This window comes from Ciconia boyciana, chromosome 22 (genome assembly GCF_034638445.1).
Source record: "Ciconia boyciana chromosome 22, ASM3463844v1, whole genome shotgun sequence".
NCBI lineage: Eukaryota > Metazoa > Chordata > Aves > Ciconiiformes > Ciconiidae > Ciconia > Ciconia boyciana.
Genome location: NC_132955.1, coordinates 469,926 through 483,007, shown reverse-complemented (window position 1 = coordinate 483,007; position 13,082 = coordinate 469,926). Strand labels below are relative to the sequence as shown.

The 13,082-nt window shown below is 66.3% G+C and overlaps 3 protein-coding genes across 6 annotated transcripts; all 3 read left to right on the top strand.

The window, feature by feature from the left end:
* Positions 1-38: 38 nt before the first annotated feature.
* Positions 39-1,958, top strand: LOC140662393 (uncharacterized). Of its 2 annotated transcripts, XM_072885811.1 has the most exons (5): positions 39-294; positions 784-822; positions 1,004-1,030; positions 1,370-1,511; positions 1,619-1,958. In XM_072885811.1, the coding sequence occupies exons 1-5, from the start codon at positions 243-245 to the stop codon at positions 1,956-1,958; spliced, it is 600 nt and encodes a 199-aa protein (XP_072741912.1). In that variant the 5' UTR covers positions 39-242. The 2 variants fall into 2 exon arrangements, with proteins under 2 accessions (XP_072741912.1, XP_072741910.1); XM_072885809.1 differs by having other exon boundaries at positions 665-1,030.
* A 15-nt stretch (positions 1,959-1,973) lies between these two features.
* RAMP2 (receptor activity modifying protein 2) lies at positions 1,974-6,322 on the top strand. Of its 3 annotated transcripts, none has more exons than XM_072885808.1 (5): positions 1,974-3,309; positions 3,525-3,603; positions 4,734-4,844; positions 5,225-5,327; positions 5,782-6,322. In XM_072885808.1, exons 2-5 carry the CDS (start codon positions 3,543-3,545, stop codon positions 6,035-6,037), a joined length of 531 nt encoding a protein of 176 aa, XP_072741909.1. In that variant the 5' UTR covers positions 1,974-3,309; positions 3,525-3,542; the 3' UTR covers positions 6,038-6,322. The 3 variants fall into 3 exon arrangements, with proteins under 3 accessions (XP_072741909.1, XP_072741908.1, XP_072741907.1); XM_072885807.1 differs by having other exon boundaries at positions 1,976-3,309; positions 3,453-3,603; XM_072885806.1 differs by having other exon boundaries at positions 2,713-3,243.
* Positions 6,323-6,688: 366 nt separating this feature from the next.
* Positions 6,689-9,709, top strand: VPS25 (vacuolar protein sorting 25 homolog). The gene is made up of 6 exons (XM_072885990.1): positions 6,689-6,812; positions 7,024-7,169; positions 7,271-7,324; positions 7,794-7,882; positions 8,398-8,473; positions 9,028-9,709. The coding sequence occupies exons 1-6, from the start codon at positions 6,766-6,768 to the stop codon at positions 9,138-9,140; spliced, it is 525 nt and encodes a 174-aa protein (XP_072742091.1). The 5' UTR covers positions 6,689-6,765; the 3' UTR covers positions 9,141-9,709.
* Positions 9,710-13,082: the final 3,373 nt, after the last annotated feature.

Here is a 13,082-nt window from a genome sequence, read left to right as displayed (position 1 = left end):
CGCCGGGGTGACCGCGGGGGCCGGGCAGGGCCGGCCCGCGCCCGCAGCCCCGCATCCCGCCCGGGCCCGCATCTGATGCCTGCGGGGCTTCGCTGAGTCAGGCGGGGCGGGGGCCCGGCGTCCCCCCGACCTTCCCGGGCATTGGCTCGGGAGCGGGCGGGCAGCGCTGGGACGGGCCGGGGACCGGGATAAATCCCCGCGCACAGCCCCAGCCCGGCCGCGGCGGGCCCGGCGGTGGGAGGATGCTCCTCGGGGCGCGGCTGTGCTGCCTGCTCCTTCCTCTGCTCCAGCGGGGTAAGGGCAGCCCGGACCCGCAGCCGCCGGGGCCACTGCTCCGCGGGGCGGCCCGGGGGCGGCAGCCGGGGCTGCGCGGAGGCACCCAGGGGGTCGGGCACGGGGACTGGCCGGGCAGCGAGTCCCCACAGGGTCCCTGGCCCATTTCTCCCCTCCGTCCCAACGCGTCGGTGCTGGGGGGCAGCTCCCCTGGCCCCTCCTGACCTCCCCTCCGAGGCTGCTCTGGGCAGGGCTTGCCACGCACTTCCCTGCCCACGGGGTTGGTGTTTGCTCAGAAACTGCTCTGTCCTGGCTGCAAAGGCCGAGGCAGAGGCAGGAGCCTCCTGTTCCCCTTCTCTCCCCTCGGCCCGGTCACCTCTGCCGTGCTCAGCTGGGCCTGGGAGGAGGAGGGGTCTCCGGCGTGCTGGGACCACCTCGGCTCGTGCCCCAAAGCCGTCTGGGGCTGTCCCTGGCTGTGCAGCCCTGGCACCCCGTGTCTCCTTGCTGCAGGGCGTGGGGACACCGAGTACAGGGACCTTGAGGACGAAGGTAAGGCCCTGGTGCCATCGTCCCGGCGCTGCTCTGGCCCCGGCTGCCACAGCATCACTGTGGCCGTGGGCTCTGCTGCTGGCAGAGGCGGTGTCTGCACCCCCGGGGGACGGGACGGGGCCCTGCCCTCGCATGGTCCCACGGGTCCTGCCAGCGCCAACGGCACCGTCTGTCCTTCCAGGTGACTACCTGTACCTGGACGAGAACAGTGAGTAGAGCTGCCCTCCTGCGATCCTGGCTGTCCTCCCCATCCACCCACAGACCTCGGTGCCCCCATGTGATCTGTGCTGGGGCTCGCAAGAGCCCAGGTCCTGGCTTGGCTGAGCCCATGGGGCCCCCGTGGCCACAGGCAGCCCCGGCAGCCCCAGCGTGGGACCCCCAGGGCTGCGTGTTGAACTCCTGCACAGCAAACGGGCGCCTGGCCCACGCTAGGCAGAGCTGGGAGCGTTCCCCGGGGTCACCCCAAACAGCCCCCCCCCCCAAAACCGGGCTCGGGGGGAGAGCTGGGGGCAGGGTGGCATCCCAGGGTCTGGCCGGTGCTCTGCAGGACCGCCGGAGGTGCTGGGGGGGCCAGCCCGCTGCGAGGACACCTACCAGGACTGGATCTCCCTCTACTGCTGGGCCCCCTTCCATGCCACCCTCATGGCCGCCCCCGAGGGCAGCCGCTGCCGCTGGGAACAGATCAGCAGGTGGGTCGGCGGTGCTGAATGCACGCTCAGAGCAGGGCCTTTGCGGGGCCGCCGCGGTGGACGTGTCCCCGTCCCGGCAGGCCGGCCTCACGCCGCCCCCTCCGCAGCACCTACAGCGAGCTCTCCGGCTGCACCCAGCTGCTGGCCCAGCTGCTCTCCTGCCCCTGGCCCGGCGCCGTCCTCGACGCTTTCTTCCTGCAGGTCCATGCTGAATACTTCACCAACTGCACAGGGGCCGGGCCCCCCGGGCTGGGCGGGCTGCCCCCCGCGATGGTTGTGGCTGCAGCCGTGGGGCTCGGCTGCCTTGTGCCCCTCGCAGCCGTCTTCACGCTCAGCAGAGCCCGGAAAGGGGCTCAAACCCCAGCAGGCAGCTGCCCAGCCCCTGCCTGCCCCCGCGCCTACGAGGGGCCGGCAACAGCCCTCTTCCCTCCCGGCCCTGGGAACTAACAAGCGGGCCGAGCGGGCCGAGGGTGGTCGGGACAGGGCAGAGCAGGGACGGGCGTCTGGGCATCCCTGGGGATGGAGCGGGTCCCATGGCACGGGGGGAGGCTGGGCCCGGGGCCCTGGATGCATGCATCTGCCCCGAGGAGGGGGAGTGGCGGGAGAAGGGTCCCGGGTGCTGGGGTCCTGACCCTGCGTGAGCCGAGCCCCTTCCTCGGCACCTTCTCCCCGCGGATGCCAGGCTGGCAGGGGGGAGCCCCGGGCCTTGGCTGGCAACCGCTGTCCCGTCCCTGCCCGTCCCGTCCCTGCCCGTCCCATTCCTGCCCGTCCCCTCCGTATGCCCCAGGAGGGGGGCGGCCGTCCCGGCCCTGGGACCGCGCTGAGATCATTGGGTGTCTCCCTGGCAGAGGCTCCCGCTGCCTGGCCGGAGGCTCCTGCGGCTCCAACAAAGAGCGGGACCAGGGGGCTCCATCCCAGCAGCCCCCAGAGCACCAGGCTGACGGCTTCCAGATGCAGCCGCTCGCCCACGAAAGGTCCCGCGGTGCCCTGGAGCAGCGGCTGCCGCGGCCCCGAGGGGGTCAGGCGGCTCTGCCAGGACATTTGCTGGGGAGCACAAAGCCCGGCGAGATCATCTTTTGCAGCAGGGAGGGTCCCTCCGAGCTGCGCTTCGTCGAGCTCCGATTCACGCTCTGTGCGTCCCGCGGGCGGGCTGTTAAAGGGGAAGCTTTGGGCTCACGCTCTGCCCTGGGCCAGAGGTGAAATGAGCTCACTCGGCCTCAGCCCAGTCCTCGGGCGGGAACGCCGCAGACTCGCGGGGCCAGGGTCGTTCTGGCTGGTGCTGCGCTGCGGGGGGATGCGGGCCCCGCAGGCGGGAGCTGTGCCAGGAGCGAGGGGCTCTGGCAGAGCCGGGCGGGCGCCGGGCCGGGCGGTGCGGAAGGAAGGCGTCAGGGCCAAGGACTGGCAACGTTGGCCAAGCCTCTGCCCTCTCCCCACCTCCCTGCCTGCGGCGGCCTCGCACCCACAGGCAGGTCTCACCCTTCCCTCCCCGGCTGCAGGCAGGGGCCAGGCTTGCCCCGGCGGTGCCAGCCACGGGGCAGGTGCCCGGGTGAGCCGGAAGCCGCGGTGTCGGGGCCGTGGGTCCCCCCGCTGCCCCCACGCCAGGCGGCAGCGCCTGTCCGGGGACATTACGCTTCCCCGTCCACTCCCCCCGGCTGCCGGGCTGCCTGCCCTCCACGCAGGAGAAGAGGGATTTCACAACCCAGCCCAGACAGGATTAAAGAGAAATACACAAGTAAACAAATAGCGGCCTCGTAAAACTGGACGTGCTGCGCGGGGAGCGGAGCCTCTGGGCAGCCGGGTGAGGCGCGGGCTGCCTGGGCACCGGGGTGCGGGAGCGATGCCCGCGGGGGCCAGCGCTGCGCCGCGCGGTAGCGGGGTCCCGCCGGGAGAGCCGCTTTAACGCGGCGCTGAGCAATCTCATTTTTCACACGTCTCCCGTAGTCAAACTGCCCCTGTCAGAGGAAAGGAGTTGCTTCCTGTTATTTCCATTGAAATACTTGTCCCGGTCGTTAGCCGGCAGGCTTTTGCAGGATGGCACCGCGCACGCAGACGGGCTCCGGCCGGCTCTCCCGAGGGCTCCTGCTGCTCTGGGGTAAGTGCGCGGGGGCGGCCCCGGGGCCGTGGCTGCCGCTGGCGGGAGGCTCCGCGCCTCGCACCACCCCGCACGCGGCCGCCCTCCCGCGCGTGGGGCCCGGGGCCGGGGTCTCGGCTCAGCCCGGCCCACCGCCCGCCCCGGGATGGGGCCAGCCTGGCAGCGCCGAGGGCGGCTGGGGCGGCCGTCGCCTGCGTGGCCAGGGGCTGGTGGCAGGCGGGCACCGGGCGCTGCCAGGCATCCCCCGCTGCGCTCATCCCCGATCTTTTTGCAAACGACCCACGGGAACAGCTGGGGAGCCCTGCGAAGCCCCGGACTGGGACAGAGAGGGGCTGGACGGGCCATCACAGACCGGGACCGGGACCGGGACCGGGACAGGGTGGGCTGCCCTTGCCACAGCCGCTGTGCCAGGCCGGCAGCACCCCGTGGCCGGTGCCTGGCCGCACCGGAGCGCCGCATGAGCGGCCCAGGCAGGGCCCACCGGGGTGGTTCACCACGCGACCGGCATCACTGCCCCACGCCGTGGGCCCTTGGCCGAGGCCAGAAGATGGATGGGGCGGTTTCCTCGGGCCGTGGGGCTCCGGTGGGCCAGGCGGCGGGCAAGCGGCTGGCAGGGCGGAGGAGGCACGTGCCCCACGCCATGGCGGGCTGTGCTGGGTGTGGGGCAGATGGCGGGCGGAGGGGCTCTCCAGCAGTGCTGCGCTGCGGCCCGCGCTTCCTCTTCCTGCCCCAGCCCTGTCCGGCTGCAATGCAGCCACCCAGGGCGATGGGGCAGCCGCCGTGCTGCCTCAGCACTGGTGGGGGACACGGCTCGCCCCCGTGCTGTGACCCACAGCCCAGGGCCCACAGCCCCCAGACAGCCCCTCCGAGCCCTTGGGCAGCTGCCCGCAGCCTGGCTGAGCCCTCCCCACAGCCCCTGCCTGCATGGGGGGCTGGACGCCCTGGCCCCAGCGCATGCCGGGCTCTGGGCAGTACGGCTCCCCGCACCCTGACCGCGGGCTCCAGTGGCCCCCGAGGGACACCCGAAACCACTCCCCTACTGCAGACCCCGGCCTCTGCCGGGGCAGCTCCCGTGCACGGGGCCCTGCCAGTGCCTGTCCCCCGCTGACCCTGTCCCCTCCCCTCCGCAGCATTCCTGGGGACCGGGTTCTGCCACGCGGGCGCCGAGGCCGAGGGCTTCGGCCAGGATGCCAGGACAAGCCCGCCCATGGCCATGTTCAACTGGACGGCCCAGCTCATGGGTGAGTGCTGGGGCTCGGCGAGGGCTGGGCAGCGCCGCGGGGCCAACCGTGCCCTAGCCGGGGCTGGCTCTGCACCACAAGGTGACCCCCCCTTTCCCATGGCTGTGCGTTCTCTGTCCGTCCCCAAAGTAGCTGGCCTGTGCTGCGGAGCACTCCCCGGCGCGGGCCGCAGTGGGGGCAGCCGGCAGCAGCCTGCCCTCCTGCTGTGCTCCTGGGCATCGCCCTGGGGCTGCTGTGGGGGCCGGTCCCCCACCATGCCTGCATCCTCCCCGCCGGCCTGGGCAGGGGTCCGGGTGCCAGGTGTCACCCGGCGGCAGCCGCGGGCAGGGACGAGCTCTGGCAGGGGCACGCTGCCTGTGCTCAGCGCCTTTCCCCTGCAGAGGAGACGTACGCCAACATCACGCAGAAGTGCTGGGAGTTCTTCGTCGACCTGATGAGGAACGTGACGGCATCGGAGCTGTGCGAGTGGAAAGTCATCAGCAGGTACGGGGTGGCGGGACGGCCGGAGAGCCCTCCCGGGCAGCGCTGCAGGGGTACGGGGGGACAGGGGCTCTGACCGGCTCCCGGGCTGGGGAAGCCACACGTAGGGACCCTTTGGTGGGGCCATTGCTTGTGGCCGCTCCGTCCCCACGAGTGGAGCAGCTCCCAAGACAGCGGAAAGTGTTTGATGGGGGCAGAGCCCCCGGGCCGTGCCGATGGGCCACCAGCTCTCAGCCCGAGGTCCCCAGGGCCACCTTCCCCTCCAGCTGCTCCTGCCTGTGTGGGGCTGGCTGGTGCAGGCAGCGGGGCGCGGGGCAAGCCCTGGGCAGCCCAGAGCAGTGCTGCTGGGCCGGGGGGCTTGGGGCTGTCTGGGGGTCCGTGCCTCTGGTGTCCCACAGCCACCCCGTGCCCCTGCATGTCCCCATCCCCTCTCAGCACCCCGTGGCTCTCTCCCCAGGCCCTACAGCTTGCTGCAGGCCTGCCTGGAGGGCTGGGCTGACCACCTGCACTACGGCTACCCCAACGCGCTGGCGGAGCAGTACATCTTCCAGAGCCACCACCGCTACTTCCACAACTGCACCCTGGAGCACCAGGTCTACTTCGACCCGCCCGAGGACGTGCTGCTGGCCATGATCATCGCCCCCATCTGCCTCATCCCCTTCCTGGTCACCCTGGTCATCTGGCGCAGCAAGGACGGCAAGGCCCAGCCCTAGCACCGCTGCCCGGGCACCCGCTGCCGATCGCTGGCCGCCCCGCTGCCTGCGGCGGGCAGAAAGCGGGCAGCGGCGGCCCTGCGGGTCCTGCGCCCGGGCGCTGCCCCACGCTCCCCGCACCCTGGGGCCCGTGGGGCCACTGGCGGCTTGAGCAGCCCCGGGGGGGGCCGCCCCGGGGGGGCTCCCGGGGCTACCGGCACACGCTTGCCGGGGCGGCCGGTTCCAGCTGTGCCGCCGCCGGCGCTCCCCACCCCGCTCAGCCGCCGGCCCCGCGGCTGGGGATTAAACGCTTCGTCCCCCACGCGTGGCGCTGGTTCTTCCGCCGCTCGTTCGCGCCGCGGCCACCGGGCCCGGGCCCGCTCCCGCCGCCAGCACCGCCCCGGCACGGCCTCGCCGGCAGCTCCTCGCCGCGGGGAGGCAGCGGGCAGCGCTGGGCGCGGCCGGAGCCCGCAGCCCTCCGCAGGGAACGCGCCCGGCGACGCACCGAGAACCGGGCACCGGGCACCGGCAGAGGGCCGGGCCGCCGCCGTCCTGGCGGGGCGGGGCCCGCGGGGGCGGGGCTTGGGGGGCGGGGCTCCGCGGGGGCGGGGCGTCGTGGGGGGCGGGGGCTCGCGGGGCGGGGCTCCGTGGGGCGGGGCTGCGTAGGGGGCGGGGCCTCGGCGGAGGGAGCGGCTCCGGGGTGGGGGGCGGCCCGGAAGGCGGCGGCGGCGGCGGTTCCGGCGGCGGCGATGAGCTTCGCGTGGCCCTGGCAGTACAGCTTCCCGCCCTTCTTCACGTGAGCGCGGGACGGGGCCGGCGCCGGCACCGGGGGCGCGGGGCTGAGGCCGGGGCGGGGGGAGACAGGGACCGGGGCGGGGGGGGCGGGGGCTGGGGGGGCGGGGCCGGGCCGGGGCCGCGGCTGGGGTTAGGCCGGGCCGGGGGCGCCGGGTCCCCCCGCGGAGCCGCCCGGCCCCGGCCCGTCCCGGCCGCTGAGCGGAGCCCCGCAGGCTGCAGCCCAACGGCGAGACGCGGCAGAAGCAGCTCTCGGCCTGGTGCGCGCTGGCGCTCGCCTACAGCCAGCGGCACCGGCTGCCCGCCATGACGGTGCGGGAGGCCCAGGACAGCCCGCTCTTCGCCAACCGCCGCCTGCAGCGTATCCTTTGGGGCCCGGCCCCGGAGCCCCCGTGCCCCGCCTGCCGCCCCGTCCCCCCCTCCCTCCCGCGGCCGGTGAGAGCCTCCTTAACCCCCGCCCAGGGAAGCTGCCGCTGGAGTCCATCCAGGTGGTGCTGGAGGAGCTCCGCAAGAACGGTGGGTGCCGTCTGTCCGTCCGTCCGTCCGTCCCGCGGCCGGTGCCCGGCCCGCAGCCCGCAGGGCAGGAAGGGCGGGAGCCGCCGGGCGGGCTCCGTCCCGCTGCCGGGAGCCGGACCCGGGGCGCGCCCGGCCCAGCCCGGGGCCGTGGGCTCTGCCTCCGCCCGGGCAGGGTCCCACGGGCCTTCCCGGCCCCGGGTGCCCGGCATCGCCCACGCGTGGGAGCCAAAGCGCCGCCTTTCCAGGGGCAGATTAGGCTGCGGGAGGAAGAGGGGGCTCGAAAGAGAGATTAATTTCTGTAGCCGTGGAGATATTTGGGGAGCTGGCGTGAGCGGTCACGTGGCGGGGAGAGGCAGCTGCCTGCAGCTGCCCACGGGCATAACGTCTGGCACGTGTCGTGAAATCTGCGGGTTTGATCCTTGCTGTAGACTTGCGCTCTGATTAAATACCTTTTCCCTGTTGGTTTTAGGGAACCTGGAATGGTTAGATAAGAACAAAACCAGTTTTCTGATCATGTGGAGGAGACCAGAAGAATGGGGAAAGCTCATCTACCAGTGGGTGAGAACGTAGCAGCTGCCTCGCCCCACAGACCAGGCTTTCAGTGCCTGGGAGGACAGGTGGTATTGGCTGCGATGTGTGAAAAAGACCGCTGGAATATTTTTCTTTTGCTTCCTCACTGCTTTTACCTTCCTTCTTCCATTTCTCTCTGTTGCAGAGAAGCATAGAGACATTAACGGCTTTTTACTTGCTGTAAGACGCAGTTTGAGCAGCGGATGCAGTCGTCTGCTCCCACTGCAGTTGGCTGTTCTGTAGTGAGGACAGAGCTGCGTCGCCTTCGTATGGCACGAGTCCTTATTGCGAAACACGTGGGCAGAGGGGCAGGGAAAGGAACCGTCTTAGTTTCCTTAGGCCTCATTTCTTGACTCTCCAGTGCCCCAGAGCGTTTCCAGGGTGTTTCTGCTCATCGAGTGCTGTCCACGTTCCATTTTGCTTGCACTGAAACGTACGAGAGATCATGCCAAGGATGTTAAATCACATGGACGAGATTTGCAATATTGCTTTTATGTTTCCAGGTGTCAAAGAACGGCTTGACCAACTCTGTGTTCACGCTGTATGAACTAGCCAGCGGAGATGATACAGAGAATGAAGGTAATGTCATGTGTCAGTTCTGGAGCAGGTTTTCAGAGCACACTTGATTTGAGCGTGTAAACAGTTGATTGTCAGATTATAGCTTTGTAGATTAAATATTTTAAAATTGCTTTTGCAAGCTCACACCAATCGCCACTGGCAAATGCCTCTCTGAAGGCTTTTTTACCACTTTGCACGGACATCTCCCTTTGTTATCACTGTTTGCACTCTAAACCTCCCCCTGCCCCCCGAGCCTCCCTAGTGCCCAGCTCTTCACCTGGCGTGAGGTGTTTTGGTTTTATGGCTAGCTTCTGCGCTGCCTTTGAGACTGCTGTGACTCACTCCCTTCTGTCTGTTGACCTTCAGGCTTTGTTCCTGATGCAGCAATGTAGTGATGAGTCTGTCAGCGTAGCCGTGACTCTGGATTTGCCGTAGTGTTACGGCACTGGAGCCTGAAAGGTGCTCTTCAGAGCCCTCTGCTTCACTGCCACCAGTCCCTGGACTTCAGAAGCCTGTTTGTTTCCTGATGTAATTTTTTTTTGTTCCTGTTGATGGGGATCTCTGTCCTTCCCTAGAGTTCCATGGCTTAGATGAGACTATGCTGCTCCGTGCCCTGCAAGCCTTGCAGCAAGAGCACAAGGCTGAAATTATCACGCTGGACGATGGTCGAGGCGTCAAGTTCTTCTGATAGCAGCCCCCTCCCCTCCACTCTTCCCTGGCTGCTGGAGTGGTTCTCGCTGTGAAGGTTTGCTCTCCTGGCCTGGTTTCAAGCCGTGACTGCAAGCAGCTGCATACTTGGGATTTCTTGGAGCAAGGAGAATCTGCGAAGCCTTCCAAAGACATGACTTCTTAGAAATATCCAGAGATCCTCTGTCTGTCTTTTCTCCCTGTTGATTGTGTTTGAGAGGCTAAAGCTGCACTAGGCAGTTCTGAGGGGCCACCCAGAACTGCAATAATGGGACTACTCCTGTTGCTGATCCCCGTTCCTGTGAAGGCCACGGAGCGGTCTCTTCAGCTGGCTGGTCGAGCTTGGCCTCGAAGGGCACCTCCTTCCCTCCTGCCAGCCGTGTGCTTGGGCTCTGCCGTCCCTGCTGCGTTGCCAGGCGGGGTGAAAGCAAGCACAAGGAACTCGCTGCTGTGCTGTAGAAGACCTCAATGGCGGAATGATACGTGCTTGCTGCAAAGCAGACTGTGCAGCGGGGTGGGGGTGGATGCCAAGGAACTAATTTGAAGTAATTAAAATTAGATGTATTTATAGAGCAGCCTGGGTGTTTTCATCTATCTCTATTTTTCCATCAGAAACAAACCAGAGCAGCGTACCAGATTCTTTCCCTTCAGCCGCGTTTCCTCACTGCACCGGATGAGCACAGCAGCGTGCTGGGGAGAGGGTGGGCCTGCCCAGCCACCCGACCCGAGTGGGAAGCAGGCAGCACAAGTGCTTTTCTCCACGCGCCAGAGCTACGGACCACGTGGGCCCTTGCTGTCTGTCTTCAGGGCAACGTTTACTTTCATTTTCCACGTGCAGTCCACCGCAAGCTAATGGGTTTGTTGCAGAGGTGGTGGGGTAAGCTCTGTACAACAGTGGCTGGTAGAGGGTATGACTAAGTTTTTAGATTCTCAGTGCTGATAACGAAGTACCCAGCTTGTCAGAAACCACGACCCAGGTACAGTCTTTGACCCAGTAAATCCTTGATCGCTGACCAGTAGAAGCTGGGCAGCGGTGCCGGGGAAGGATTGCGCTCGCCTTTCCCATTCTTTGCCTGAGCATTCAGTGCTTGTTGCAGGCAGAGGTGGGGTGCTGCGCTGGAGCGACCTTTGATCAGACCCAGGGCGGTCGTCCTGAGGATCCGGTGGAGCAGACGGCGCCTGCTGCCCGGCACGCTTTAGCTGTCTGTCCCCAGCCGGTGCTGAACAGTCTGTCCTGCCCTTGGAGGACGGCTCGGCGCTGGTTCAGCTGCAGTGCTGCTGACACCCCTTGTTGACAGTAGGCAATTTTCAGTGTAGACAAGATGCCAGAGTCCAGGCTGAGTTTGTGGGGCTGGGAAATTTAAAAATGTCCTTTTTGTAGCAAGAGCCCATTGACCTGCACTCAGCAGGATGTGCTGGTTTGAGCTGGGCAGGTTGCTCTGGAGCTGTGGCTGGAGGCTGGTGACCAGGCTTCCCCTCTGCGCTGGCGACAGCAATGCTGCAGAGGAATCCCTGTGTGCCAGCACTTCTCTGCTGGAGAACGGCACCAGCGGCACTCATGCCAAGTCACCGACACGCTGGGCTAATGTGGTCTCTGATCCTTTCTGGAGACCATCATCCCTACGAGCACTGAGATGACTTACGTGAGCAAATGGGATGGCACGGCCCGCGATGAGCCGCCTGCCCCCTCCCGCCGGTGCCACAGCAGCCTGGGGGCAGCCCAGCCTGGTTTCTCATGCCCTGGGCTGAGCCCCCACCCGAGCTGTGAGGTTTGGGGGCAGAGGACGGATGTGGCAGCCCTCAGGACGGACACACTGGGGACGCAAAGAGCTGCCTTGGTGCCGCCGTGCACTGTCTCGCTGGGGAATGTCTGAGGGGGGCTGAAGAAGCCCAGATCCCCACAGCTGCCGCCAGCCACGTTTGCAGAAGCAAAGGCTGCTGCAGGCTGTGCCATGCCATGAGCCAGGAGCCCTGCAGCGTGTCCCAGCAGAGGCAGCGTGCGTGTCCCCGCAACTGGCACAGGCTCTGCTCAGCCCAGGGCTCACTGGTTGGACAAGGGTCCTCTGCGTTTGCAGCCAGGAAAGTCTCTGTGTAGGAATTGTCCGCTACCAGTGACTGCCCTGGGCTTGTTTCGATGTCCGAGATCTGCCTCTTCCTCCCTCTTCATGCCACCCACGTTGACGCCTTCCCTCTCTGGTTCCTGTGCCCTCCCCTCTTGCTGCTTTCATAACCCTGCAGCGAGCCATGTTTCTGTGCTGGCTGTTCTGTGCCTGATGGCATCTGCGTTTGATCCTGAATAACGAGCCTTTAGCAGCCAGGCCCGGGATGTTTGTACTTCTTGCTCTCTGCATGCATGATGCCGACCTCTCAGCATTGTGTTCTGAGTTGCATGTGCTCTATGTAACCTGGCTGTCCTTGAGTGAGCCTGTGTTCTTAATTAAATTTGCTCCCTTCTTAGGAAATGGCTGATGTGACATTAGATAAGCCTAAAACCAGCCTTTTTCTTTCCAAGGTGCTCCTGGCAGCAATTCGCTGCTCGTTTTCAGCTTCCTACTTAGTTGCTTACTTAGCGAGAGGAGGAGGAAGAGTACGTCCCCCCCTTCCAGAATGAACGCGGTGTAAAATTCCTTTTTCCACACCCTCTCGGCTGGTTGCGAAAGATCGCATCCAGCCATGCCTGCAAGGGCCTCGTGGGACCCACTCCCTGTGCCAGGCACGGCAGGGCCGCAGCAGCAGCGAGGTGCTCGCAGACGCTGCTGTCTGCCGGCGATTGCCCAGGGCTATGGGATGGGTCCTGGGGCTGGAAGAGCTGCTGCCGGCTGGTGCTGCTGCCCTGGAGGGAGCAGACGCTCCCTGGCTGTTCCCTCTGTGGGGGACGGTGGCAATTTGTACCTCGTGGTGATGTAAGCTCCTGTCGGCAGGTAAAACAAAGCCTTTTAATTGTCCTCTGAAACTGGCTTCCTTATCTTTATTTAGTGCGTCATGGCGTTTGATGATGTAATCATGGGATTGGGACACCAGAGCCAGCCCAGAGATGCTGCGTGAGGCTGCTCTGGTGTGGAAGCACTTGGGTGCTGGGTAGAGATGAAGGAGACGTAATTAGACTGCTCAGAGGGAGAGCGTGGCAGCCTCCAACCATGACGTTCCCGTGAACAGGAGCGGTCACGCCTCTTCCCGGTGCTTCAGGCACGGTGCGAGAGCTGCAGGCGCTCCCGGAGCACAGCGCAGGGCAGGGGAGGCCTGCGTTCATGTAGGCGTATGGCTGAAACCCCTCCGGGCAGCTGCCTCGCCTGCCGCTTCTCTGCCTCTGCTGCGCTGCCTGGCGCTGCCTGCAGCAGGGGATCACCCGCCCCATCGCTGCAGCGGGGCCAGTCCCTTCTCACGGGGGGTTTGGCACTACAGAGTTTAAAAACCCAAACGCAAACCTCTCTGCACTCCCAGGCATACCATCACGGGCACGGTTCAGGCTCCAGCACCCGGAGGTGCTTTCAAGCCTGGCCACGCAGCCCCGCGGAGGGGCTCACCAGAGAAGGTGGCGTTTCTGCAGGGGGGCTGGCACAGCCCCCTGCCTCCGGCCCGTGGCTGCTCTGAGGTCATTGCCACATCTGGCCACAGTGATTAGGGCTCGCTGGCCAGGGCGAGGTGGAGCTCGGGGGGGCCGGTGCTGTGATAAGGTGCTATCAGGCCCTGCACACTTGGATCCCGCTGGTCGGGGAAGGAAAAACGCCGGGAGGTTTTTTATTTAATGCGGCTAGTTCGGAGCAAGAGTTGTTTCAGCTTGATACATGTATATGTTGGGATAAACTTGCACAGGGGTTACATCTGAGGATTTCCTTAGCCCAGAGTTACAGATGTTATCTGCCTGGGGTTAAAGCCACAACCAAGGCTTAGGTGACATCTCCTCCTCCCTGAGTTCATGTGCGCTGGGGCAAGGAGGGACACA